The sequence below is a fragment of the Coregonus lavaretus genome (assembly GCF_964263955.1).
Source record: "Coregonus lavaretus genome assembly, chromosome: 21".
Taxonomy (NCBI): domain Eukaryota; kingdom Metazoa; phylum Chordata; class Actinopteri; order Salmoniformes; family Salmonidae; genus Coregonus; species Coregonus lavaretus.
The window spans coordinates 43,136,667-43,163,107 of record NC_140008.1 but is presented as its reverse complement, the minus strand read 5'-3'; the positions used below and the strand labels follow the sequence as shown (position 1 = coordinate 43,163,107).

Here is a 26,441-nt window from a genome sequence, read left to right as displayed (position 1 = left end):
TGAGATCAGAAAGTAGTCGATGCGTGAATAAACAGTGTGCCTATTTGAAAAGAATGTGTAATCACAAGAGGTTGGATTGATCAATCTCCATATATCATAAAGACCAGCATCTTTACACAGTGTTTTAATTGCTTCTTGAGTTTGAGGTCCTGGTTAGAACAGTTTTGGATGTATCTAAAAAAGCATCAGGGACCTGATTGTAATCCCCCTCCTAGTACCAGAGGAAAATCACCGAAATCCAGTATTATTTTGTTAAGTTGAAGGAAGAAGTCTGGGTCCTCCTCATTTGGAGCATAAATATTTCCCAATATTATGTTTTGTCCTGAAATCTTTACAAGTAAAATCAAGATACTTCCCTCTTTGTCCTTAAACAATTTTTCCACTTGAACAGGTAGAGACGACATTTTCGTGGTTTTCGTCAAAAGTGTCTGCTTTTGTGCGTTTCTGAGTCCTTTTTCAATGTAACCGACAATTAGTTAACAAAATGTGTAACTAGGCGTTGAATAATTAGTTAAAATAGAGTTGGAGCTACACAGCCTCTTTAGTTAGCTGCTGCTACTAACCACATCGTCGCCGGAAGTCCTAACTTTTAGATTTGAATCATTTTCATTTAGATTTTTAAGGTTAACTACAGTTGAAGTCGGAAGTTTACATACACTTAGGTTGGAGTCATTCAAACTCGTTTTTCAACCACTCCACAAATTTCTTGTTAACAAACTATAGTTTTGGCAAGTCGGTTAGGACATCTACTTTGTGCATGACACAAGTAATTTTTCCAACAATTGTTTACAGACAGATTATTTCACTTGTAATTCACTGTATCACAATTCCAGTGGGTCAGAAGTTTACATACACTAAGTTGACTGTGCCTTTAAACAGCTTGGACAATTCCAGAAAATTATGTCATGGCTTTAGAAGCTTCTGATAGGCTAATTGACATCATTTGAGTCAATTGGAGGTGTACCTGTGAATGTATTTCAAGGCCTACCTTCAAACTCAGTGCCTCTTTGCTTGACATCATGGGGAAATCAAAAGAAATCAGTCAAGACCTCAGAAAAAAAAGTTGTAGACCTCCACAAGTCTGGTTCATCCTTGGGAGCTATTTCCAAATGCCTGAAGGTACCACGTTCATCTGAACAAACAATAGTACGCAAGTATAAACACCATGGGACCACGCAGCTGTCATACCGCTCAGGAAGGAGACGCGTTCTGTCTCCTAGAGATTAACGTACTTTGGTGCGAAAAGTGCAAATCAATCCCAGAACAACAGCAAAGGACCTTGTGAAGATGCTGGAGGAAACAGGTACAAAAGTATCTATATCCACAGTAAAACAAGTCCTATATCGACATAACCTGAAAGGCCGCTCAGCAAGGAAGAAGCCACTACTCCAAAACCGCCATAGAAAAGCCAGACTACGGTTTGCAACTGCACATGGGGACAAAGATTGTACTTTTGGGAGAAATGTCCTCTGGTCTGATTAAACAAAAATATAACTGTTTGGCCATAATGACCATCGTTATGTTTGGAGGAAAAAGGGGGTAACTTGCAAGCCGAAGAACACCATCCCAACCGTGAAGCACGGGGGTGGCAGCATCATGCTGTGGGGGTGCTTTGCTGCACGAGGGACTGGTGCACTTCACAAAATAGATGGCATCATGAGGAAGGAAAATTATGTGGATATATTGAAGCAACATCTCAAGACCAGTCAAGAAGTTAAAAGCTTGGTCGCAAATGGGTCTTCCAAATGGACAATGACCCCAAGCATACTTCCAAAGTTGTGGCAAAATGGCTTAAGGGCAACACTAAAAAAGTATGTGCGAGCAAGGAGGCCTACAAACCTGACTCAGTTACACCAGCGGAGGAGGAATAGGCCAAAATTCACCCAAGTTATTGTGGGAAGCTTGTGGAAGGCTGCTCGAAACGTTTGACCCAAGTTAAACAATTTAAAGGCAATGCTACCAAATACTAATTGAGTGTATGTAAACTTCTGACCCACTGGGAATGTGATGAAATAAATAAAAGCTGAAATTAATCATTCTCTCTACTATTATTCTGACATTTCACATTCTTAAAATAAAGTGGTGATCCTAACTGACCTAAGACGGAATTTTTACTAGGATTAAATGTCAGGAATTGTGAAAATCTGAGTTTAAATGTATTTGACTAAGGTGTATGTAAACTTCTGACTTCAACTGTACATTACAATGATTTTGAGAGACAAAGACGATATTATAATACATTTCTTTATGGTATTATTTTTTTTACCAGGATTTCTGAAATTCTGGCGACCCTGTATGAGGTCGCGACCCCTAGTTTGGGAACCGCTGCAATAGAGCCTAGCTATGGATTCAGCTACTAGCATAAGAACAAGCATAGCTATGGATTCAGTCATCTCCGAAACCCAGAACAAAAATCAATTAAATTCTGGGAGGAAACTAATGCGACTTGCAAAGTCTTCACCACAAGGGAACCTATCTGCAAGTTTCAAGCAGGGCCAAATGTCCCCTCCCCTTCCGAAATTCTAAAGATGCGAGTACCTGCGAAATCATGATTTATCCAAATGATCAGTGTCGAAAAATCAGCGTACCGGAACAAAGTTCATTGTTAGTCTTGCATCCCACAAATCAAATTTTATTTGCCACATGCGCCGAATACAACAGGTTTAGACCTTACAGTGAAATGCTTACTTACAAGCCCTTAACCATCAATGCAGTTTTAAGAAAAAAAGTTAAGTAAAAAATTTATAAGTAAAAAATATAAAATAAAAAATAATTAAAGAGCAGCAGTAAAATCAAATAATAGTAGGGAGGCTATATACAGGGGGTACCGGTACAGAGTCAATGTGCGGGGGCACCAGTTAGTCGAGGTAATTGAGGTAATATGTACATATGGGTAGAGTTAAAGTGACTATGCATAGATAATAAACAGAGTAGCAGCTGTGTAAAAGAGGGGGTAGGGTGGGGGGGACAATGCAAATGGTCCAGGTAGCCATGATTAGCTGTTCAGGAGTCTTATGGCTTGGGGGTAGAAGCTGTTAAGAAGCCTTTTGGACCTAGACTTGGCGCTCCGGTACCGCTTGCCGTGCGGTAGTAGAGAGAACAGTCTATGACTAGGGTGGCTGGAGTCTTTGACAATTTTTAGGGCCTTCCTCTGACACCGCCTGGTATAGAGGTCCTGGATGGCAAGAAGCTTGGCCCCAGTGATGTACAGTCGTGGTCAAAAGTTTTGAGAATGACACATGTATTGGTCTTCACAAAGTTTGCTGCTTCAGTGTTTTTAGATATTTTTGTCAGATGTTACTATGGTATACTGAAGTATAATTACAAGCATTCCATAAGTGTCAAAGGCTTTTATTGACAATTACATTAAGTTTATGCAAAGAGTCAATATTTGCAGTGTTGACCCTTCTTTTTCAAGACCTCTGCATTCTGCCCTGGCATGCTGTCAATTAACTTCTGGGCCACATCCTGGCTGATGGCAGCCCATTCTTGCATAATCAATGCTTGGAGTTTGTCAGAATTTGTGGGTTTGTGTTTGTCCACCCACCTCTTGAGGACTGACCATAAATTCTCAATGGGATTAAGGTCTGGGGAGTTTCCTGGCCATGGACCCAAAATGTTGATGTTTTGTTCCCCGAGCCACTTAGTTATCACTTTTGCCTTATGGCAAGGTGCTCCATCATGCTGGAAAAGGCATTGTTCGTCACCAAACTGTTCCTGGATGGTTGGGAGAAGTTGCTCTCGGAGGATGTGTTGGTACCATTCTTTATTCATGGCTGTGTTCTTAGGCAAAATTGTGAGTGAGCCCACTCCCTTGGCTAACAAGCAACCCCACACATGAATGGTCTCAGGATGCTTTACTGTTGGCATGACACAGGACTGATGGTAGCGCTCACCTTGTCTTCTCCGTACAAGCTTTTTTCCGGATGCCCCAAACAATCGGAAAGGGGATTCATCAGAGAAAATGACTTTACCCCAGTCCTCAGCAGTCCAATCCCTGTACCTTTTGCAGAATATCAGTCTGTCCCTGATGTTTTTCCTGGAGAGAAGTGGTTTCCTCGCTGCCCTTCTTGACACCAGGCCATCCTCCAAAAGTCTTTGCCTCACTGTGGTCTTTTACCAAATAGTCACCTGGAATACATTTCCATTTCTACCTCATGCAGCTGGTTGAGAGAATGCCAAGAGTGTGCAAAGCTGTCATCAAGGCAAAGGGTGGCTATTTGAAGAATCTCAAATATAAAATGCATTTTCAGTTGTTTAAAATTTTTTTGGTTACTACATGATTCCATATGTGTTATTTCATAGTTTTGATGTAGTTACAATGTAGAAAATAGTAAAAAATAATGAAAAACCGTTGAATGAGTAGGTGTTCTAATACTTTTGACCGGTAGTGTAGTGCCTTGCGGTCGGAGGCCAAGCAGTTGCCATACCAGGCAGTGATGCAACCAGTCAGGATGCTCTCGATGGTGCAGCTGTAGAACTTTTTGAGGATCTGAGGACCCATGTCAAATCTTTTCAGTCTACTGAGGGGGAATAGGCTTTGTCATGCCCTCTTCACGACTGTCTTGGTGTGTTTGGACCATGATAGTTTGTTGGTGATGTGGACACCAAGGAACTTGAAGCGCTCAACCTGTTCCACTACAGCCCCGTCGATGAGAATGGGGGCGTGCTCGGTCCTCTTGTTTTTCCTGTAGTCCACAATCATCTCATTTTACATTTACATTTTAGTCATTTAGCAGACACTCTTACCCAGAGCGACTTACAGTTAGTGAGTGCACACATCTTTCATATCTCCTTTGACTTGATCACGTTGAAGGAGAGGTTGTTATCCTGGCACCATACGGACAGTCTGTTGACAGACGCTATTACCATTTATACTACGTGCATCTGTCCACGAGAGACTATGGATTCAGTAATACTATTATAAGAACACAGATCATATGTTAGCCTGTCTAGCCTTATCCGCCTATATCAGGGATGGGAGCCACAACATTTTTTATCCACATCCATATCCACACAAGTGCAGTCAGAGCAGGCCCTAGTCATTTTAGCGGCACCCCTCTTGACAGCGGAGAGAACAAATGTATGTTTTAGAGTCAATTTCCTGCAATTCTACACATTTTGCCATAGGGTGGAGAGAAATGTTTGCAGTTTTTAATGATATCTGAGTGATAATTGAGCATCTGTCAATGACTGACATAACAAGTGAAAAACTGCTGAAGCAATGACACATTTTGAAATTGATCCGCGGGCCTACAAAAGGGGGGCAGCGGGCGACAGTTGCCCATCACTGGCCAATATCTATACTGAGCATGATTAAGCTCATCAGTGTTAAAGACTGTGAGTTAGTTTAGTACGCACTATGAAGAGGTTCTTGGTGGGTCCGTCGTGTTGAGACACGTTCCTGATCATCTTCATGATCAGAACATCCTTTAGCTTCAGACCCCTCTTCATCAGCATCTTCAGACCATTACCTAGGGACAGGAAAACAGGATCAGAAGTGTGTGTGTGTGTGTGTGTGTGTCTGTGCGTACCCATGTGTTGTACCTTCACAGATGACCTGTGCATTCCTCTTGTTGGCAGCCAGGTTGATGCAGAAGGAGATGAGCTCAGGGTCCATGGGGCTCTCACCACAATCAAACAGCATCTTCATCAACTGTCAATCAATCAAATAATACATAAATCAATTCAACAATACCAATGCATCATCAATCATTATAGCTGGCCAGAAGTCAGTCAGTGTGTTATGGGTGTGTCTGTTCCCAAGCCTTTCTCTCTACTATTTGAGGATGGATGCATGCTTGGTGACATCATTGGCTGAATGTATGAATGACATCATCACCATGTTGATGACATTGGTCTACATATTGTCCATACAGTCATTTAGTTGGTTGCCATGGTGACGCGCTGGGTTAACCGCAGAGTACGGAAACAGGAAGGCCTTCTCTGAAGTGAGCAGAAAAGTAGAGGGTATAGGTACAGTCATTACTGTCTAATCAGGTCTGTGCCAATACCCTGCAGGGGACTACTGAGAGGGCTTGCAAACAGACAGAGGAGAGAGAGGTGGAGAGAGGGAGATGGAAAGAGGGGACATTCCATGCCTGCTTGCAATTTGTCCATTCCTTCACAATCCAAAGGCCTCTGACTCATATAGAGCATCCTACAGTCTCCTCCAACTACATCAAAAGAAAGTAAGCTCTGGGTCCTTAGTGATGATGATGATTGGTGTGTGTGTATTTGTACATGTGTGGAGGGGGGAGGTGGGGGGGAGACGTGATGAGGGTTGCTGAAGAGGGGGCTAGGCCACCAGTAAACGCCCTGGAAGTCAACTACAGAGAGAGGACGACGGTCCAAAAAGGAGTCCTCCCCCAGCCCTTGCCATCTGCTCCCCCTCTATCCCTGCCCAGTCTCCCAGCTTTCCTGTTCTGATTTAACATTAAACAGGAAAGGCTTTAAGCAGTGGCACTGAAGGCCCGCTCCCTGTGAGGAGTCAGTAGTGTGCAATCATACAAACACACACACACACACACACACACACACACACACACACACACACAGGCCTCGCGTCGGGTATCACATACCAGGGGCCCCGGACCCAAAATCAGCCCTGTCTAGACTCTGTGGCACCTGCCTCTGCTTATTTACCACAGCATAGCCAGAGGAGACCTAGCACCACACTACACAGCACAGCAGACCCTCCCCATCTAACCCCTCACTCCCCTCCACCCCTAACCCTGTACACCCCTTCACCCCTAACACTAAAGCCCCTTCCTCTCCCTCATAACCCCATGTCGAGCCTCTCCCTCCCAGCCCAGAGCTGACCCCACCAGGAGTGGAGGAGAGGAGAAGGGGAAAGGGTTGGGTCAGGTCTTGCCCCAGGCCCAGTGGGGAGAGGTAGAGAGGAAAAGGCTGAGCTGGCCAAAGGGCAGGGACAGAGCAGAGGTAGCCTGATGAGGAAACCTGCCCAGCGGGAAATAGGGAGGATGGAGAGGAGGGGGGTTCAAGGTAGAACTGGGCGATATGGCCAAAATCTTATATCACAATATTTTCCACATTTGACGGTATGACAGTATTTGAAGGTATTTTATGTTTTTTAATAATAAAAGTTATAAATATGCTTTGAGTAGTGCATGACCCTAGGGTGGCAACACATACACTATAAGTGATTTAAATGGGTCTTTCTCCATTCTGATTGTTGTATACTGTTCAATCCAACTTCAAACAAAAATAATTATCAGTATTTTCATACATTTCTGTATTTCCTGCACTTTTGTTATCATTTCCACATTGTGACCTGCAGGGATGCATGATATGGGCAAAAAAATCTAGGCCTAGTAGTGAACTGTTGGAATCATGGAAATATAATGATTATTCAAATTCTATAGATGTAATTTATTGGGCAGCACCTTGAACACATTGATGTTTGACATGACAACAAATTAATAAGCCAGGAAGGAATTATTGGGTAGGAACCAAAAGTGTTGGTCAGTGTTTCTAGGTGACCCTTAATTAGAAGCTACATGGCATGTTTTCTTACCTCATGTAGCTAGCTAACATCAAAGACAGTACAGTATGAAGATAGGCAGAAACTGCTTCTCCAATAGAAATCCCTGATCACACTCGTAGGCGATGTCATGGTGATGTTGGCTAGCTAAGCTCATGCACAAAATTAGGTAATCGGGTCTAACAGTCGTCTCGCGCCAAACTGCGGATGTACAGGCCGTCAAATCAAAGGCATTCCTTAGATATAAAGTTGTTTTTGACAAAAATGAAAACGTGTCAGTTTGTCACCTTCACGAGGTTAGAGTAATAACATGTTCAACTACTTAAGACTTGGCTCGAATCTAGGTTGTGCCTTTAGATTTTGTAAAAATTAACAACTAAGGAATAATGTTTCACTTCCCTCATTGAATTCTCAAACCCCAAACCCCGGCCTGGTCTACTTGGTCTGTTTCGCAAGCGTTCCCGGAAGTCTCGCAATGTTGTGCCTCTGGGTTTAGAAACTCTGTGCTAACACATTCATGCTTCGCCTATTCCTCTCTGATTTAGAAGATACCGTTGCACAAACAACATGCTTATCTAGGCCTACACAAGCACTGGTACCAGGCTGATTAGATAGCTATGTTTGCTATGACTCTTAGTACATTTAGCAAGCTAGCTAGCCAGCTAACTAGCAATTAGCATTTGTGACTAACAACATTTATTTTAGTCAAAACTTTGCTAAGAAAAGACAAACTAGCAGACAGTAGTTTGCAGACAGTAAAATAAACTAACTAATAGTGTAATTATAGAACGCTTGTGGAAAGCAGCATGTCACCAACATCTTGCTCCATCTACAATTGAAGTCGGAAGTTTACATGTACTTAGGTTGGAGTCATTAAAACTTGTTTTCAACAACTCCACAGATTTCTTGTTAACAAACTATAGTTTTGGCAAGTCTGTTAGGACATCTACATTGTACATGACACAAGTAATTTTTCCAACAATTGTTTACAGACAGATTATTTCACTTATAATTCACTGTATCACAATTCCAGTGGGTCAGAAGTTTACATACACTAATTTGACTGTGCCTTTAAACAGCTTGGAAAATTCCAGAAAATGATGTCATGGCTGTAGAAGCTTCCGATAGGCTAATTGACATAATTTGAGTCAATTGGAGGTGTACCTGTGGATGTATTTCAAGGCCTACCTTCAAACTCAGTGCTTCTTTGCTTGACATCATGGGAAAATCAAAAGAAATCAGCCAAGACCTCAGAACAAATATTGCATACAATACAATATACAGACGTCATACCGCTCAGGAAGGAGACGCATTCTGTCTCCTAGAGATTAATGTACTTTGGTGCGAAAAGTGCAAATAAATCCCAGAACAACAGCAAAGGACCTTGTGAAGATGCTGGAGGAAACAGGTACAAAATTATCTATATCCACAGTAAAACGAGTCCTATATCGATATAACCTGAAAGGCCGCTCAGCAAGGAAGAAGCCACTGCTCCAAAACGGCCATAAAAAAGGCAGACTACGGTTTGCAACTGCACATGGGGACAAAGATCGTACTTTTTGGAGAAATGTCCTCTGGTCTGATTAAACAAAAATAGAACTGTTTGGCCATAATGACCATCGTTATGTTTGGAGGAAAAACGGGGACGCTTGCAAGCCGAAGAACACCATCCCAACCGTGAAGCACGGAGGTGGCAGCATCATGCTGTGGGTTGCTTTGCAGCAGGAAGGACTGGTGCACTTCACAAAATAGATGGCATCATGAGGAAGGAAAAATATGTGGATATATTGAAGCAACATCTCAAGACATCAGTCAGGAAGTTAAAGCTTGGTCGCAAATGGGTCTTCCAAATGGACAATGATCCCAAGCATACTTCCAAAATTGTGGCAAAATGGCTTAAGGACAACAAAGTCAAGGTATTGGAGTGACCATCACAAAGCCCTGACTTCAATCCTATAGAAAATGTGTGGGCAGAACTGAAAAAGTGTGTGCGAGCAAGGAGGCCTACAAACCTGACTCAGTTAAACCAGCTCTGTCAGGAGGAATGGGCCAAAATTCACCCAACCTATTGTGGGAAGCTTGTGGAAGGCTGCCCGGAACGTTTGACCCAAGTTAAACAATTTAAAGGCAATGCTACCAAATACTAATTGAGTGTATGTAAACTTCCGACTTCAACTGTATCTGACCATGCAGACTGCAGAGCGAACGGCAAGAAAGTGCTCGTGACTGTGGTCAAGCAACTGCTCTCTCCTTGAGTGACAGGGGGCAGGAAAGTGTGGGAAGTGGCATGCAGCAGGAGGAGAGAGAAAGACAACTCAAGTAGAAAACGGAGTAAACAAAAAAATGTTGCGTATCATATTTAACAAACCAAACATTGATATACCATTATAGAAGGTAAAGTAAAAACCCAAACCGGTCCGTACATCAATACCCGTATTTAGTAAAATACGGTATACTGCCCAGTCCTAGCTAAAGGACCATCCCTAGAGACAGAGAGAGAGCGAGAGAGAGGGCCTGGGGTCAAAGGCCACTTTCCGGTCATGCTGCTACCCAACATCCTCTCTGACACGCCGACCCCGCGGGGCAGATCTACTGGTGACATGACCCACTACACAAACAACCCTGTTTATGAGCATCTGGCCCCCAGTTACACCCAATCTCACAAGACAAACAGAATAAGCATTTAACTAATCTACCAATGATGAAAGACAGAGGCAATCAGACTTAACTCAATCAATATGACATCTCAGTTTCATTCCGACATCACTAACATCATGTACACTTAAAATCTAGATATTCCCTATTAGTGCATTCTACGTACACCAAATAGGCCTAGACCATAGAGAAGATGGAGAGAAGGGCCTTTTTTCACTGAGGGCTGGTTAGATGAATGACGCAAGGTTTTCTCCAGCGCTCCAATAAGTGGAAAGGATGAAAAAAAACATAGTTAAAAAACACGGAGCTGTCATCAGTGAGAGTGAAGGCTGAGCAGCCGTCCTTTGGCGATTTGGGTGCAGATGTAGCATGCCCCCCTCTCTCTCCATTCCTCTCTTTCTCTCTCCATTCCTACCACTCTCTATTCATTCCGCTCTCTCCATTTCTCCCACCCTCTCCATCCCTTTCTATCCCTCCCTCTTTCCATCCATCGTTCCCTCTCTACATCCCTTTCCCTCCCTCTCCCTCTTTCTCATGCATAATTCCAAGACTGTTAGCCTCGATGCTAATGCTGTCTGGGCTGCGGCCTCAGCCCTTGAGTGTACATTACCCAGTCTTACCTGTGGTATGCAGTCTGTGTAGGCAAACATGGACTTGAATCTGTCGTCCACACTGATGTGGTACAGAATGCACATACACAGCTGTCTCTGGCTCTCGTCAGCTGAAACATACACAGAGAGAAGAGAAGCACAGAGAGGGGTAAATGGATGAATGAATGAAGAGCTGTACTTAATTTCTGCTTCATGGAGATTCAAATGTCCAAAAGTCTTGGACAAGGCTAGTGGACAACCCATACGTCCACTACAACACAGCTTAAATAACATACAGTTAACCAGCTCTCTAGGATGATATGGTTTAGTAATAAAGCTAGCCATTGAAAGACAATGAACACATTTTCTTTTTGCACGTTTATAAGAGGTTATTTTACAGCAGTCTAAAGAACGTGGCTCTGACTCTATGATTCAGTGTTAATCTGTCAGGCAGCTCTCTCAGAGTGTTTATGAGTTTGACCCAAACCACTGCAGGGTGACTGCAGGACGCTCCAGAGAGATAGTTCACCAACATCATGGGGTTATGAGTCTGAGGGCCTAGGACATTGTTTCATGTGAAGACTAGTTTCTAGAGAGAGAGTGACTGCAGTGACCGACCACACTGGGTCAGAACTAGGGTGATGAAGGACCACAGATCTGACAGACCAGACTGACCCAGTATAGTTCTAACTGGTCCTAACCTAACCCGTGGTCAGTGACCATGCAGGGCAGGCAGCCTTATCACATAGCAGCCTACTGGAACCAGATGTGCTTACCGAACCCCTGGAAACAAGAGAAAAGAGACGGCTTGGAGGTTTAATTGGGAAAACAGGAGGAAGCATCAATTTTACTGCCTTTAATAAGTTAAAGCTACACTGCTCAGGCCCTTGCAGTGCTGTGATTGGCCCACACGTGCTTCTCATTAGTGGAGCCCTCAACCTATACCTTAACACACACGCTCACACTTGTTGCCTCACATGAGCTCACACACACACACTCTCTCATCTGACCTGGAAAACTCCCTCACTACACCGGTAGAAACATGGAGGATCCTTTATAGGGAAGGAGAGAAACCCCATTAAATGTACTAAACACCACTAGAGACCCACTGAAAAAAAAGAAGAGCGGGGAGCCGTTAAGAATTAACTTGAGTGTTCAGGGGCAGTTAGTGAGGGAGCTAAACTCCAATTACACTCTGCTCTGAATTAAAACCACCCAACCTTCATAAAATCACACCGCCATGCATTAGTGGCGCCTGGGGCAGTTCTGTGGACAGTATACTATTCTGTTGTTTGTGCAATTTACTGAGTAAATAAGAGTACTGGTTCAGTCTTCAAAAAGAAAACCCATAATGCACATCAAATGGTGAAAATGCTTCTAAGAAAAAGTCCCGGCAAAAAGTCCCAGTGAAATTGTCCAAATGGAATGATTCTGGAGTAAATTTGGAGTAAAACGTGGTATTTCGGCAGCACCCATGGATAGTAGTCGTCAACAACACAAGGCCAATGGTCAGGTGAAGGGTTGAAAGGGTTGTGATGTATATCCTCATTCAGGTGGTGGGATCACGAGGAAGGCGAAGATGAGGTGTAGCTCACCCTTCTCCCTTTCATCTTATCAGCCCGGGTTGCGACCCCTATTGGGGGCTGATGGCATAGGGATTGTAGCTGTCCCCTCACACCCTCAGAACGGACCGGACCGGAGCAGAGCAGAGAGGAGCGTCTCTCTCTGGAGATAAGAGGGAAATCTCTGGACAGTACTTCCACACAGAAAACAGGACAGAGCCAATAGGATGATTAACAGGACTTCAATTAATCGCAGTTTGAAAACCACACTGACACACATACTGAACACCCACACAAATACTAGGGATGTGACAAATGAAAAAAAAATCTTAACGTTTAAACTGCCATTTTTGGGGCGGTTTTCCGTTAAGAGAAAAATGCATTAAATTCCACGTGAACTCACTATGCAGCTGCACTGCTCCCAGCAACGGTTTGGGTCTCATGTTGCGTCCCTTTCAGATGGTTAAGCATTGCACCTACACTACCATTACTGTACCTCAATTCCACCTCGCAAAGTTTGCTTTTCCTTCTCATTTCCTTCTCAATTTGTAAGTCGCTCTGGATAAGAGCGTCTGCTAAATGATGTAAATGTAACTTGTCAAAGTATTGCCATACAGGACCTGTTGCTGTCGCTTGCCTTTCTCTGCCATTTTCCAACTGTTAATGATTATGACGTAGTGGTGGAGAGTCGACTCCAAAATAGTTGATTCCTCGACTTCTTGCACGTGGACTCCCTTGCACGTCGAGTAAAGTTTTGATTCAGATTTTTGGAACGGAGGAGACTATTTAGGAGCTGTACTTCCGAGAACACGAACACTTGCATCTTTCATAGCGAGCTAGTGTGGGACGGAGAGAGGGGATGGGCACAGTATAGGCAGGTCGGCCACCAGGCAGACGGAGTCAGAACCGTGCACTAGGCCTATCTATCGGCAATCAAAAGCTGTATCTCGCAATGGAATGCTGCATCTTGCAATTTTTCGGCTTGCAATGTCTCGCAACTTCAGTAAAGCAGGGCCTATCATCAATGAATAGGCTAGGATATTCTACACGCAGCAGACCGAAGACTGAACACACACTCACAACATTAGCAAAGAGTAAGTGCAGGCGAGCCAGCGCAAGGGAGAGAGAGGGGGGGGTCAGGCAGAAAGAATGTCTTAATCTGTATCTTGCAATGTCTTGTATGCCTTTACTAAAATAGCCTAAAGTTCGCCTCCTCCTCACCGGTTTTCTTTAAATTACACAACTTTCCCCAGGCCTTTATAGCCTACCATCTAGTTAGGCTATAACACGGAAAATAATATGTTTTGTGATAACTGCACTTTGATTTACATTTTGTGGGAAGAAAATTAATTCAAAACATCATTTTTTGGTTAGGGGCTTTTCTTAATTTTAACGATCCCAAACAGTAGCCCAAAGTTTAAGAGCAATGGGAGAGAGTGAATCTTACAAGTGCACACACAGAAACACGCTCTAAATGAGATGTACACTCCCATATGTATGTATTTCGACTAGGGTTGCAAAGTTACCAGAACTTTCAGTAATTTTGGCAATCAACAGGTAATCTATGGTAACTTTGGTCATTTATACTTGAATAATTTTAAAAATATATTTATATACAGTATAGCAGGGATGTGCATCTTTCCCTTTCAAGTTGATTCGATACGTATGTAGAGACGTGCTCCAATACAGGAATGATACGGTTTAGTTTGAAACAATTCGGTGCGATTCGGTTTGATTAGAGAACGAATTGATGCGATTCGGTTCGATGCGATACACTAACATTTTCTGCATAAACACATTGATTTTTCATTCTAAATAAAAATCTGCTGTTGATGGCACTCATAAGCTGGAGCTCTCTGAGCTGGATCTGTCTGGGCTGACTTCTGTGCGTGTGTGTGTGTAAATGATGTATGTCTATGGCGTATGTACAGTGAGGGAAAAAAGTATTTGATCCCCTGCTGATTTTGTACGTTTGCCCACTGACAAAGAAATTATCGGTCTGTAATTTTAATGGTAGGTTTATTTGAACAGTGAGAGACAGAATAACAACAACAAAATCCAGAAAAACGCATGTCAAAAATGTATAAATTGATCTGCATTTTAATGAGGGAAATAAGTATTTGACCCCCTCTCAATCAGAAAGATGTCTGGCTCCCAGGTGTCTTTTATACAGGTAACGAGCTGAGAATAGGAGCACACTCTTAAAGGGAGTGCTCCTAATCTCAGCTTGTTACCTGTATAAAAGACACCTGTCCACAGAAGCAATCAATCAATCAGATTCCAAACTCGCCACCATGGCCAAGACCAAATAGCTCTCCAAGGATGTCAGGGACCTACACAAGGCTGGAATGGGCTACAAGACCATCGCCAAGCAGCTTGGTGAGAAGGTGACATTAGTTGGTGCGATTACTCGCAAATGGAAGAAACACAAAAGAACTGTCAATCTCCCTCGGCCCGGGGCTCCATGCAAGATCTCACCTCGTGGAGTTGCAATGATCATGAGAACGGAATCAGCCCAGAACTACACGGGAGGATCTTGTCAATGATCTCAAGGCAGCTGGGACCATAGTCACCAAGAAAACAATTGGTAACACACTACGCCGTGAAGGACTGAAATCCTGCAGCGCCCGCAAGGTCTCCCTGCTCAAGAAAGCACATATACAGGGCCGTCTGAAGTTTGCCAATGAACATCTGAATGATTCAGAGGAGAACTGGGTGAAAGTGTTGTGGTCAGATGAGACCAAAATGGAGCTCTTTGGCATCAACTCAACTCGCCGTGTTTGGAGGAGGAGGAATGCTACCTATGACCCCAAGAACACCATCCCCACCATCAAACATGGAGGTGGAAACATTATGCTTTGTGGGTGTTTTTCAGCTAAGGGGACAGGACAACTTCACTGCATCAAAGGGACGATGGACGGGGCCATGTACCGTCAAATCTTGGGTGAGAACCTCCTTCCCTCAGCCAGGGCATTGAAAATGGGTCGTGGATGGGTATTCCAGCATGACAATGACCCAAAACACACGGCCAAGGCAACAAAGGAGTGGCTCAAGAAGAAGCACATTAAGGTCCTGGAGTGGCCTAGCCAGTCTCCAGACCTTAATCCCATAGAAAATCTGTGGAGGGAGCTGAAGGTTCGAGTTGCCAAACGTCAGCCTCGAAACCTTAATGACTTGGAGAAGATCTGCAAAGAGGAGTGGGACAGAATCCCTCCTGAGATGTGTGCAAACTGGTGGCCAACTACAAGAAACGTCTGACCTCTGTGATTGCCAACAAGGGTTTTGCCACCAAGTACTAAGTCATGTTTTGCAAATACTTATTTCCCTCATTAAAATGCAAATCAATTAATAACATTTTTGACATACGTTTTTTCTGGATTTTTTTGTTGTTATTCTGTCTCTCACTGTTCAAATAAACCTACCATTAAAATTATAGACTTATCATGTCTTTGTCAGTGGGCAAACGTACAAAATCAGCAGGGGATCAAATACTTTTTTCCCTCACTGTACTAGGTTTGTGTGTATGTGTGTGTAAATGATGTACGTCTATGGTGTATTTACTACGTAGGCACCTGAGCTGAGCCATAAGGAAGACTAGGCATCTACCACCCCACTACCACTATCAGATTAGGGGGGCAATGTAGCTATGTTTTTTGTCCCTTTGGTTCTGAAATCACCATCACCCACTAATTAACTTGTCATTTTTGCAGATTGAGTATTTGAGCTAGTAATGATATAGTCAATGAATGAGCGTACAAAACATTAAGAACACCTTCCTAATATTGAGTTGCACCCCCCCCCCTTTTGCCCTCAGAACAGCCTCAATTCGTCAGGGCAGGTGTCGAAAGCGTTCCAAAGGGATGCTGGCCCATGTTGACTCCAATGCGTCCAACAGTTGTGTCAAGTTGGCTGTCCTTTGGGTGGTGGACCATTCTTGATACACACGGGAAATTGTTAAGCGTGAAAAACCTAGAAGCGTTGCAGTTCTTGACACAAATCTGTGCGCATAGCACCTACTACCATACCCCGTTCAAAGGCACTTCAATAATTTGTCTTGCCCACCCTCTGAATGGCACACATACACAATCCATGTCTCAATTGTCTTAAGGCTTAAAAATCCTTCTTTAACCTGTCTCCTCCCCTTCATCTACACTTATTGAAGTGGATTTAACAAGTGACATAAATAAGGAATCATAGCATTCACCTGGTCAGTCGATGTCATGGAAAGAGTTCTTAATGTTTTGTACACTCAGTGTATAGCACAAGTTTGGATTTCACCCCCATTTAAAAATCGAATGGTTATTAAGTTTTTACGGAGTGAGTTTCTTTTGTCCTACCGCTTCGCTTCGGACATGCAGTGCGCCTCGCAAAAGTGATTGCTGTCCTCGTTATAAAATTATGAATCAACTTTACCCTGTATATCTACAAATTACCATATACCCTGTTTAAAGCAAAACTATTCAAAACTATTGCTGTAGGTGAACATGAACGATCCAAATAAAATATATTGTAAGCCCCGTTCAGCAGGTACAGCCAGATGAGAGTTGTGTCTCCGGTAGCTCACTTTAAACCACCATTTTAAAACAGCGCATAGAGAACAATAACCTTGCAAATTACATAGGTTGTCACTCAACATGGACTAGCTTCTGGGGGAAGCTGGTTCCACCATTGGGGTGCAAGGACAGAGAAGAGCTTGGACTGGGCTGAGTTAGAGCTGCCCTCCCGTACGGGTGGGAGGGCCAAGAGACCAGAGGTGGTAGAACGGAGCGCTTGGGTTGGAGTGTAACATACCCTTTGCAACCCTAATTTAGACAGTGATACAGAAAAAGTGTCATTCTGGAGTCACTTTTATTGTAAGTGAGAATAGAAAATGTTTGTGAACATTTCTACATGAATGTGGATGCTACCATGATTCTGCATAATCACCCATGTATCGTGAATGATGATCAGTGAGAAAGTTACCAATGCTAATCTCCCTCATTATTGGTAACAATGAGAGGTTAGCATGCTTTGTTGTAGACTCTAACTTTCTCATCATTAGTCATGTGGTGCCAGGACAACAACCTCTCCCTCAACGTGAGCAAGACAAAGGAGCTGATCGTGGACTACAGGAAAAGGAGGGCCGAACACGCCCCCAATAACATCGACGGGGCTGTAGTGGAGTGGAACGAGAGTTTCAAGTTCCTTGGTGTTCACATCACCAACAAACTATCATGGTCCAAACACACCAAGACAGTCGTGAAGAGGGCACAACAACACCTTTTCCCCCTCAGGAGACTGAAAAGATTTGGCATGGGTCCCCGGATCCTCAAAAAGTTCTACAGCTGCACCATCGAGAACATCCTGACTGGTTGCATCACCGCCTGGTATGGCAACTGCTCGGCATCCGACCGTAAGGCGCTACAGAGGGTAGTGTGTACAGCCCAGTACATCACTGCGGCCAAGCTTCCTGTCATCCAGGACCTATATACTAGGCGGTAACAGAGGAAGGCCCAAAAAATTGTCAAAGACTCCAGTCACCCAAGTCATAGACTGTTCTCTCTGCTACCGCACGGCAAGCGGTACGGAGTGCCAAGTCTAGGTTCAAAAGGCTCCTTAACAGCGTCTACCCCCAAGCCATAAGACTGCTGAACAATTAATCAAATGGCCACCTGAACTATTTACATTGACAATCCCCCCCCGCCCCTTTTGTTTTTACACTGCTGCTACTCGCTGTTTATTATCTATGCATAGTCACTTCACCCCTACCTACATGTACAAATTACCTCGACTAACCTATACCCCCACACATTGACTCGGTACCGGTAACCCCTGTATATAGTCTCGTTATTGTTATTTTATTGTGTTTTATTTATTATTTATTTTATTTAGTAAATATTTTCTTAACTCTATTTATTGAACTGCATTGTTGGTTAAGGGCTTGTAAGTAAGCATTTAACGTGTTGTATTCGGCGCATGTGACAAATAACATTTGATTCGATTTGATTAATTTATGATTTTTTTTAAACACTTCATTATCAGGATTGGTTTAGAAGTGTTCTTATATACTCACTTAGAAATACATTTTCTCCAATCATCATTCACCATTCAGTTCCTATTGGGCAAAACATAGCCCAAACACAACCAAAACAAACTGCAAATGCATCCAACATGTTTATAGCGTCACAAGCTTGATTTAGTCATTGCGTGCTAGAATATGTGACCAAATACTAAACTTTTCACTACTTTGCTACACTATAAGTGAAATTTGTCCAAATACTTATGACATTTTCAAATGGGAGGTACAAGATCTAGGCTATAAAGTGCTTTAATTTCTAAACGGTAAAATCAGATATGTATGAAAATACCATCAAATATAAGGCAACATTCTGTACTGTCACCTCATATGAAACATTTGATGTCAAATAAAAAATGCTGGAGTAGAGCCAAATCAAAAAAAATAAATGCATCACTGTCCAAATATAGTTGAAGTCGGAAGTTTACATACACCTTAGCCAAATACATTTAAACTCAGTTTTTCACAATTCCTGACATTTAATCCTAGTAAAAATTCCCTGTTTTAGGTCAGTTAGGATCACCACTTTATTTTAAGAATGTGAAATGTCAGAATAATAGTAGAGAGAATGATTTATTTCAGCATTTATTTCTTTCATCACATTCCCAGTGAGTCAGAAGTTTACATACACTCAATTAGTATTTGGTAGCATTGCCTTTAAATTGTTTAACTTGGGTCAAACGTTTCGGGTAGCCTTCCACAAGCTTCCGACAATAAGTTGGGTGAATATTGGCCCATTCCTCCTGACAGAGCTGGTGTAACTGAGTCAGGTTTGTAGGCCTCCTTGCTCACACATGCTTTTTCAGTTCTGCCCACACAGGATATAGGATTGAGGTCAGGGCTTTGTGATGGCCACTCCAATACCTTGACTTTGTTGTCCTTAAGCCATTTTGCCACAACTTTGGAAGTATGCTTGGGGTCATTGTCCATTTGGAAGACCCATTAGCGACCAAGCTTTAACTTCCTGGCTGATGTCTTGAGATGTTGCTTCAATATATCCACATAATTTTCCTTCCTCATGATGCCATCTATTTTGTGAAGTGCACCAGTCCCTCCTGTAGCAAAGCACCCCCACAGCATGATGCTGCCACCCCCGTGCTTCACGGTTGGGATGGTGTTCTTCGGCTTGAAAGCTACCCCTTTTTCCTCCAAACATAACGATGGTCATTATGGCCAAAAAGTTATATTTTTGTTTCATCAGACCAGAGGACATTTCTCCAAAAAGTACGATCTTTGTCCCCATGTGCAGTTGCAAACCTTAGTCTGGCTTTTTTATGGCGGTTTTGGAGCAGTGGCTTCTTCCTTGCTGAGCTGCCTTTCAGGTTATGTCGATATAGGACTTGTTTTACTGTGGATATAGATACTTTTGTACCTGTTTCCTCCAGCATCTTCACAAGGTCCTTTGCTGTTGTTTTGGGATTGATTTGCACTTTTCGCACCAAAGTACGTTCATCTCTAGGAGACAGAACGCGTCTCATTCCTGAGCAGTATGACGTCTGCGTGGTCCCATGGTGTTTATACTTGCGTACTATTGTCTGTACAGATGAACGTGGTACCTTCAGGCGTTTGGAAATTGCTCCCAAGGATGAACCCAACTTGTGGAGGCCTATAATATTTTTTTCTGAGGACTTGGCTGATTTCTTATGATTTTCCCATGATGTCAAGCAAAGAGGCACTGAGTTTGAAGGTAGGCCTTGAAATACATCCACAGGTACACCTCCAATTGACTCAAATTATGTCAATTAGCCTATCAGAAGCTTCTAAAGCCATGACATCATTTTCTGGAATTTTCCAAGCTGTTTAAAGGCACAGTCAACTTAGTGTATGTAAACTTCTGACCCACTGGAATTGTGATACAGTGAATTATAAGTGAAATAATCTGTCTGTAAACAATTGTTGGAAAAATTACTTGTGTCATGCACAAAGTAGATGTCCGAACGAACTTGCCAAAACTATAGTTTGTTAACAAGAAATTTGTGGAGTGGTTGAAAAACAAGTTTTAATGACTTCAACCTAAGTGTATGTAAACTTCCGACTTCAACTGTACATATGTAGGGGAGTGTATTCGGCTATGTTTAGCCTAAGCGTGGACAGGCATGTGCCTGCATATCATGTGTGTGAGTATGCGTGTGCGCTCATGTGCGTGCACAAGTGTGTGTCTCATTCATAAAATGAAAATAAAAACCCTCACAAATCTCTGTAGACCCCTCAGCCTTTCCGGCCGGCTCCTGCAAAAACAACATTTATGCTGCGGCCCAGCGTATTATTCTAACAAATATATTATATTAATTATGCACATTACCCAACCCTCCCTGGAGAGGCTTTAAAAGGCCCATCACAGATGCTCCCAGCCATGCCACATTACCCCCTGGATGAGCTAACACACCAGCCACACACATTATCTAGTTTCAGGAAGTCATTTCTCTAATGGCCACCAGAACCAGAAACAGAGCCAGCCTTGCTGTGCCCACAGCGCTATAACAGCCTACACACGAGTGCACACATACATGTACACACACACACACAGTTGTGTCAGTGAGTAGTGTACCTAGCAGTGAAGATAGTTTGGGGATGAGTCCAGCCTGGACCATCTGGCTGCGGAGGCCTGTGTCGAAGGAGAGGTTGAGGAGCAGGCGCAGTGTAGTGTTCAATAGGTCTTCATGCTTACAGGGCAGCAGCCTGGCCAGTTTCTCCACAGCATACGTCTCTGCCTGAACACCAGGGAACAGAGGAGAGGAGACACTGAGGGAGACATTGTCACATTGGCGCATTTTATGAAGCGTGAGGTAAATTCCCATCTGACCGGACGAGGACCCTTACTGTGAGCTGCCCAGGAGGAGACACATCATCTGTAAACAATTGAGGGACGGCAACGGATTTCAGTAAGTCAATTGAAATTAATTTGTATTAAAATATAAAATATATAGATATATAAAACCAATGAAGATGTAGAAGGAGGGTACCACTAGCCTACAAAATAACACAATGTGTTTTTGAATACGGGGTGTTATTTACATGTATGGGAAGCGGCAAGACTACAGAGCCTATAGAGACCATAGCATTTATGACTATCTAAACTATTGATACTATGGATGCTGAGGGACTGTAGATGCTGAGGGACTATAGATGCTGTAGGGACCATAGATGCTATAACTATAGGGACTATGGATGCTCAGGGACTACAGATGCTCAGGGACCATGGATACTGTAGAGACTATGTCGACTGTGGAGACTATAGAGGAACCGTTGAAGATACATATGACGTCGAAGAAGGCTAGAGCTAGTCTTAGAGAGAAGACTAGAGTGAGGGCAAGTAACGGTACCATGGCCCGCTGACAGCTGTCTGTAGGCATTTATAAGAGGAATTTCTACATGGTCTGCAGCCACTGGTAGAGAATAGCATAAGGTGCACTCTGTGCTATTTTATATGTATAGTGAAGATACATATGGTGCATAGCAAGTAACAACAAGAGAATCGTTGACGATGCACATGGGGTAATGAGGGAGATTCCCGAGTGAGTTTGGGAATAGTCCTAAGTGAATGTGGATGTGAAAGTTGTGTGATTGTGAGATATGACATATTAAGGTGATTGAAATTTGGATAACAAGAGCAGATTGATTGAAATTTGGACATTAAGCTGATTGGATAATAAGATTGATTGAAATTTAGAAATTATTACTATTAAGATTGAAATTTGGTTGATTGAAATTTGGAGAATAAATGGATTGAAATTATTACTATTTAGATTGGAATTTGGATAATAAGATTGATTGAGAAATGTAGATATAAATTACTGAGTGAATGCGAGCTGTCAGGGGACTAGCTCCGGTATGAAAGAGGATTACTGAGTGTGTGAAAGAATGGATACCCCAGCCAGTTCTGTGAGCTGAGTTTTTAGAACTATAACGTTATCTACAGGTTCTGTCCACCACTGCCCATTGATCTACAGGTAGTGAGCACTGACAGGAGAAGCCATTGAAAGATATGTGTACCTCTCGGGCTGCTGCGCTGTGATTGTTGCTGCAGTGTGGAGGTGAGATTTGAAAGATGAGAGTACTATTTCCAAATATGCTGTTAAATAGAACACGAGGGAATATTTAAACCCCTGTATGAATAGAACACTTGTGTAGAGGAGGAATTTGTGATGTGACACAAATGTATAATGGTTACTAGAGATAAAGTAACATAATATTGAGTATAATAGGTTACTAGAGATATGATGAAGTAACAATAGAAATAATAACAATAATATACTTGCACACCCACACATAGACGTACGTAAGTGGTGTAAAAAGGTATTCTGAGAAATGTTCAGAGTGGTCCCTTTATGGATAATTTGAGGTATGATAAGGTTAAAACATTGTACGGAACTTGACTTACCCCTAACCAATAGAACTATAAACGCGTAGAAGATTTCCTCCACCCTGGTAATGCATTTTGAAATAAACCCCATACCCTGTTAAATAGAACTAATGAATGTTGAACATGATTTTCTATTAACTAAACTTAAAAGGCTACAATTTATTGTACTCCCGATGGAGTTTTCAATGATATCCCAAATGATGACGTTCTAAACCAATTCGTGAGTAGGCAAAATGGAAACTGCATCTGTTTCCCTGCTGTCTCAGGTGCCAGACTTATTATGGACGAAGCGTGACATCTACTGGGGACTGAGACAGTGCCAACCCAGTTAATACATATTGATCCCTTTAAAGCATTACATATGAATCTTTAAATAATAGACATTTAATAAATATTTAAGCAGTAAGTGAATATCCAACAGAAATTGGTAATAAAAATATAGAGTAACTTTTTGAAGGTATACTTTTGAAAAACAATGCCTTCCAATATGGAGAAAGTTATCATGTTTGTTTTGTTTTGTTTTAAACCTTGCAATAGGGGGAAAATAAGAATGTTGTTTGAGAGTGATCCATGTGTTAAGCAGTAGTGGTTGAGGTCTTCCTATATGGAAGGAAGTCCAGGTTGAGGGAAACAGATATGGAGACTAGTGAAAGTAACAAAGTGAATGGTAATTGGCTTTCAGATAGAAATCCAATAATGCAATATCTTAGTAATTTGAAGAAGTAAGACAGAGGAATTGAGCATTGCGACTTCAATTAGAGGCAGCTCACTCTTCAGTGCCTGGTCCACTGCTCTCGTGTTTAAGCCATCTGGTGTTTGGGTTAAGAGATAAGCTTCCGGTGGAACAATAGATAGCCGCCAGGACACACTGAACTCAAACAGGCTGTAAGAGAGACAGTGGGAAATTTGGGACAGAGGTGAATAATTGAATAAGACACGTTTTTGAAAATGTATTTCTCAATTCTATAGTTTGGGTAGCACCAGGGATTTAAGAGGGGCTCTGGGATTGTTTACTTTAGAAGGTGCCTAATTCAGCTTTAAGGGACACTGTATCATCTGGTGTCTGAAGTATAATTCTGTATATGCATGGGTTTACATTTACATTTTAGTCATTTAGCAGACGCTCTTATCCAGAGCGACTTACAGGAGCAATTAGGGTTAAGTGCCTTGCTCAAGGGCACATCGACAGATTTTTCACCTAGTCGGCTCGGGGATTAGTACCAGCGACCTTTCGGTTACTGGCACAACGCTCTTTACCACTAAGCTACCTGCCGGTTTATTAAGACTCCCTGCCCAAGATGCAGTACACTCGATTATGTTTATTTTCTTTCTTCCAGGACTGATGAATGTCCACTACCAAGTATTTTTTACATGTTTATCAATGATTCTGTATCTCTCCCTTTGAAAGGCTTCCTGAGGCAGGTGCCTTAGGAGAGCAGTCAAAAGTACCCGGATCCAGCTGATAAGGGGCCTCCCAAATTAAGCAAGACCATTTTGTTTGTGTTTACCCTACGATTTTTACCACACACACACCAGCACTCACACACAACCCACCTGTTAATTAATATTTGTTAGTGGTTAATACTCTGTTTGATTTAGAAGTGTGGGGTATTTTTCTTTCTGTTTTAGTGGGGTTTTCAAGCGTTAGAAAGGATGCCGTACACAAATGAAATGTTTTGAAGTTTCTATTGTCAGAGTTTTGGGTGCACACATGTAATTTCTCTTGATTAGAAGAAATGTACTGAAAAACCCAATGTAAACCTGATACACAGAATGTTTGAAATGTTTGAAATATCTTTAAATAATGTCTGAGGTACAGGAAAACAAACACTCACTTAATAGGGCTGACTGACCTCTGACCTCTGTTCGAACTTCCTGGTGAGGTCTGATCACCCTCACTAGGAAGACTGGAGACATTGGGTGACATTTAAATGGGCTACGTAAACACTAATAATTAGAAGACATTTATAATTTATCAATAGTCCTATGTGTGATTCGGACCAAGAGAAGGACAGAGAAAGAGTGCTGCCCCTGGAGGGACACCTGTCTTTAGTATATTTTACCATTACCTTATGGGATACAATCATTTGCTTATGGAGTTATCAAGAGTTGTATTTCTAATTTGATGTGTTATTTTAATTAGTTAATTTTTGAATTAACAGGCACTGTTGTTGTTGTTTTTGTGGAGGCAAGTCCCCTGGGGCCCTTTGGTAAATATGCAAATTGATTTTCTTCACATGCCTGCCTGTAAAAAGAAGAAAGATATGTTGGTAATAGTTGACAGTTACTACAAATGGATTAAAGTTTTCCCCACCTCTAGTTTTATATGAATTAGTATTGCTGTTGTTGTGTTGTTTGTTTGTTTTTGTCTTGCTTCAATAACAAATCTCACCAGATTGGGTCTGCTGGATGGTCGGGATTTCTCCCTAAGGATTAGCCCTCTAACTCCCTGACCCTGTAACTCTGCAGCCAAGATGATAGGGGAGTATAAGCCAATTTGGGGGGGGGGAAATAGGTTCAACTGTGTGTTGTTATTCTTTGACATTTGTTTTAGAAATCTGTATTAAGAACCAGGTAGTAGTAATAATTTGTCATACAGTAAATAATTTGTCTGGATTTCCTGAAACAGAAATGCTCTAAACTAAACTGTTGTTCTGGTCTGTCTCTCTCTGGAGGTTATGGCGAAGGTGACCACAGATGGTGTCTTGATGCATGGATGATAATTCGGCCGAGAACAGTGTGAACCTCACCCCCTCTAACTGGCTGAAGCAATGGCAAAAAATGGCATTCATTATGGCCCTGGTCCTTCACCACTTCTACCGTGAGACCTGAGTCCAAGCCAGCAACCTGTACACAGCATCCAGTCGAAACTATCAACTGCCTTTTCTCTCATGCCTTTTCTCTCAGGAGTGCGACATGAGTCCACGTGGAGTGAGCATGGAGAGAGATCCCATCCAAACTTGCTGGTGTACTGGTGGGAAAATGGACGAGACATAATAGACTGTAAAGGACAGTGGCGGCTCAGGTGAGACATTATCAAGGGCCATCCACTTTGAACATGTGCCATTAAAGGACGAATTGAAACACTATCTGAAGAAGAACATGAAGAAACGGCAGAAGATGAGTGCCGGGAGGGAGAGGGGTGGTCAACCGTGCCCGTAATTGATTTAGGCATAAAAAAATATTTGCGGTATCAAGTTGATTGTGGAGGTCTGCACACTGTGAAATTCATAGTAATTTAGACAGAGAATGCATTGAGATACCAATCTGTCATTACCACAAATGGGGGCCATGATGAGAAAAGTTAATGCTAGAAAAATGTAATGTATGTACATTTAAATGTACATTCTGCCAGTATCGGTGTGTGCTAAGCTGAGGGTCTTAAATTAAAGTGATAGAACCAACGTGAAGCACTAAGGACTGTCATTCTAAATTTGGGTTGGATAATTTATCAATAGTTATAATTATGATTTGGAAAGGCAAGGCTTCTAGAGACAGAGCTGTGTCCTAAAAATGTGAGGAGAGCCACTAGATTGTAGCTTGGGCTAACCTTGCCCCAATTTCATTCTTAGCAAGGTTGGTGTGAATCTTATAACATGCGTTCTCTCTCTCTTCCCTGTGAAATGTTATTAACATGCTGTAAGGCGATCTGTGCCTCTCTGGCTGATAAGATTTCAGCAGCTATCATGTTTTCTGCTCCTCCAGAGGATGG

At 42.4% G+C, this 26,441-nt stretch overlaps 1 protein-coding gene across 1 annotated transcript in view; it reads right to left on the bottom strand.

The window, feature by feature from the left end:
* The window catches only part of LOC311148646 (kinesin-associated protein 3-like), a gene marked incomplete at its 3' end in the record, with an annotated part of 64,675 nt that overhangs the window by 17,744 nt on the left and 20,490 nt on the right, over nt 1-26,441 (bottom strand). Inside the window, exons 10-13 of the mRNA XM_084185632.1 lie at nt 20,915-21,077; nt 10,780-10,880; nt 5,548-5,656; nt 5,362-5,474 (exon numbers count right to left, since the gene is read on the bottom strand). Of these exons, the coding sequence (XP_084041758.1) occupies nt 5,362-5,474; nt 5,548-5,656; nt 10,780-10,880; nt 20,915-21,077 (486 nt within the window). The remainder of the gene's footprint in view (nt 1-5,361; nt 5,475-5,547; nt 5,657-10,779; nt 10,881-20,914; nt 21,078-26,441) is intronic.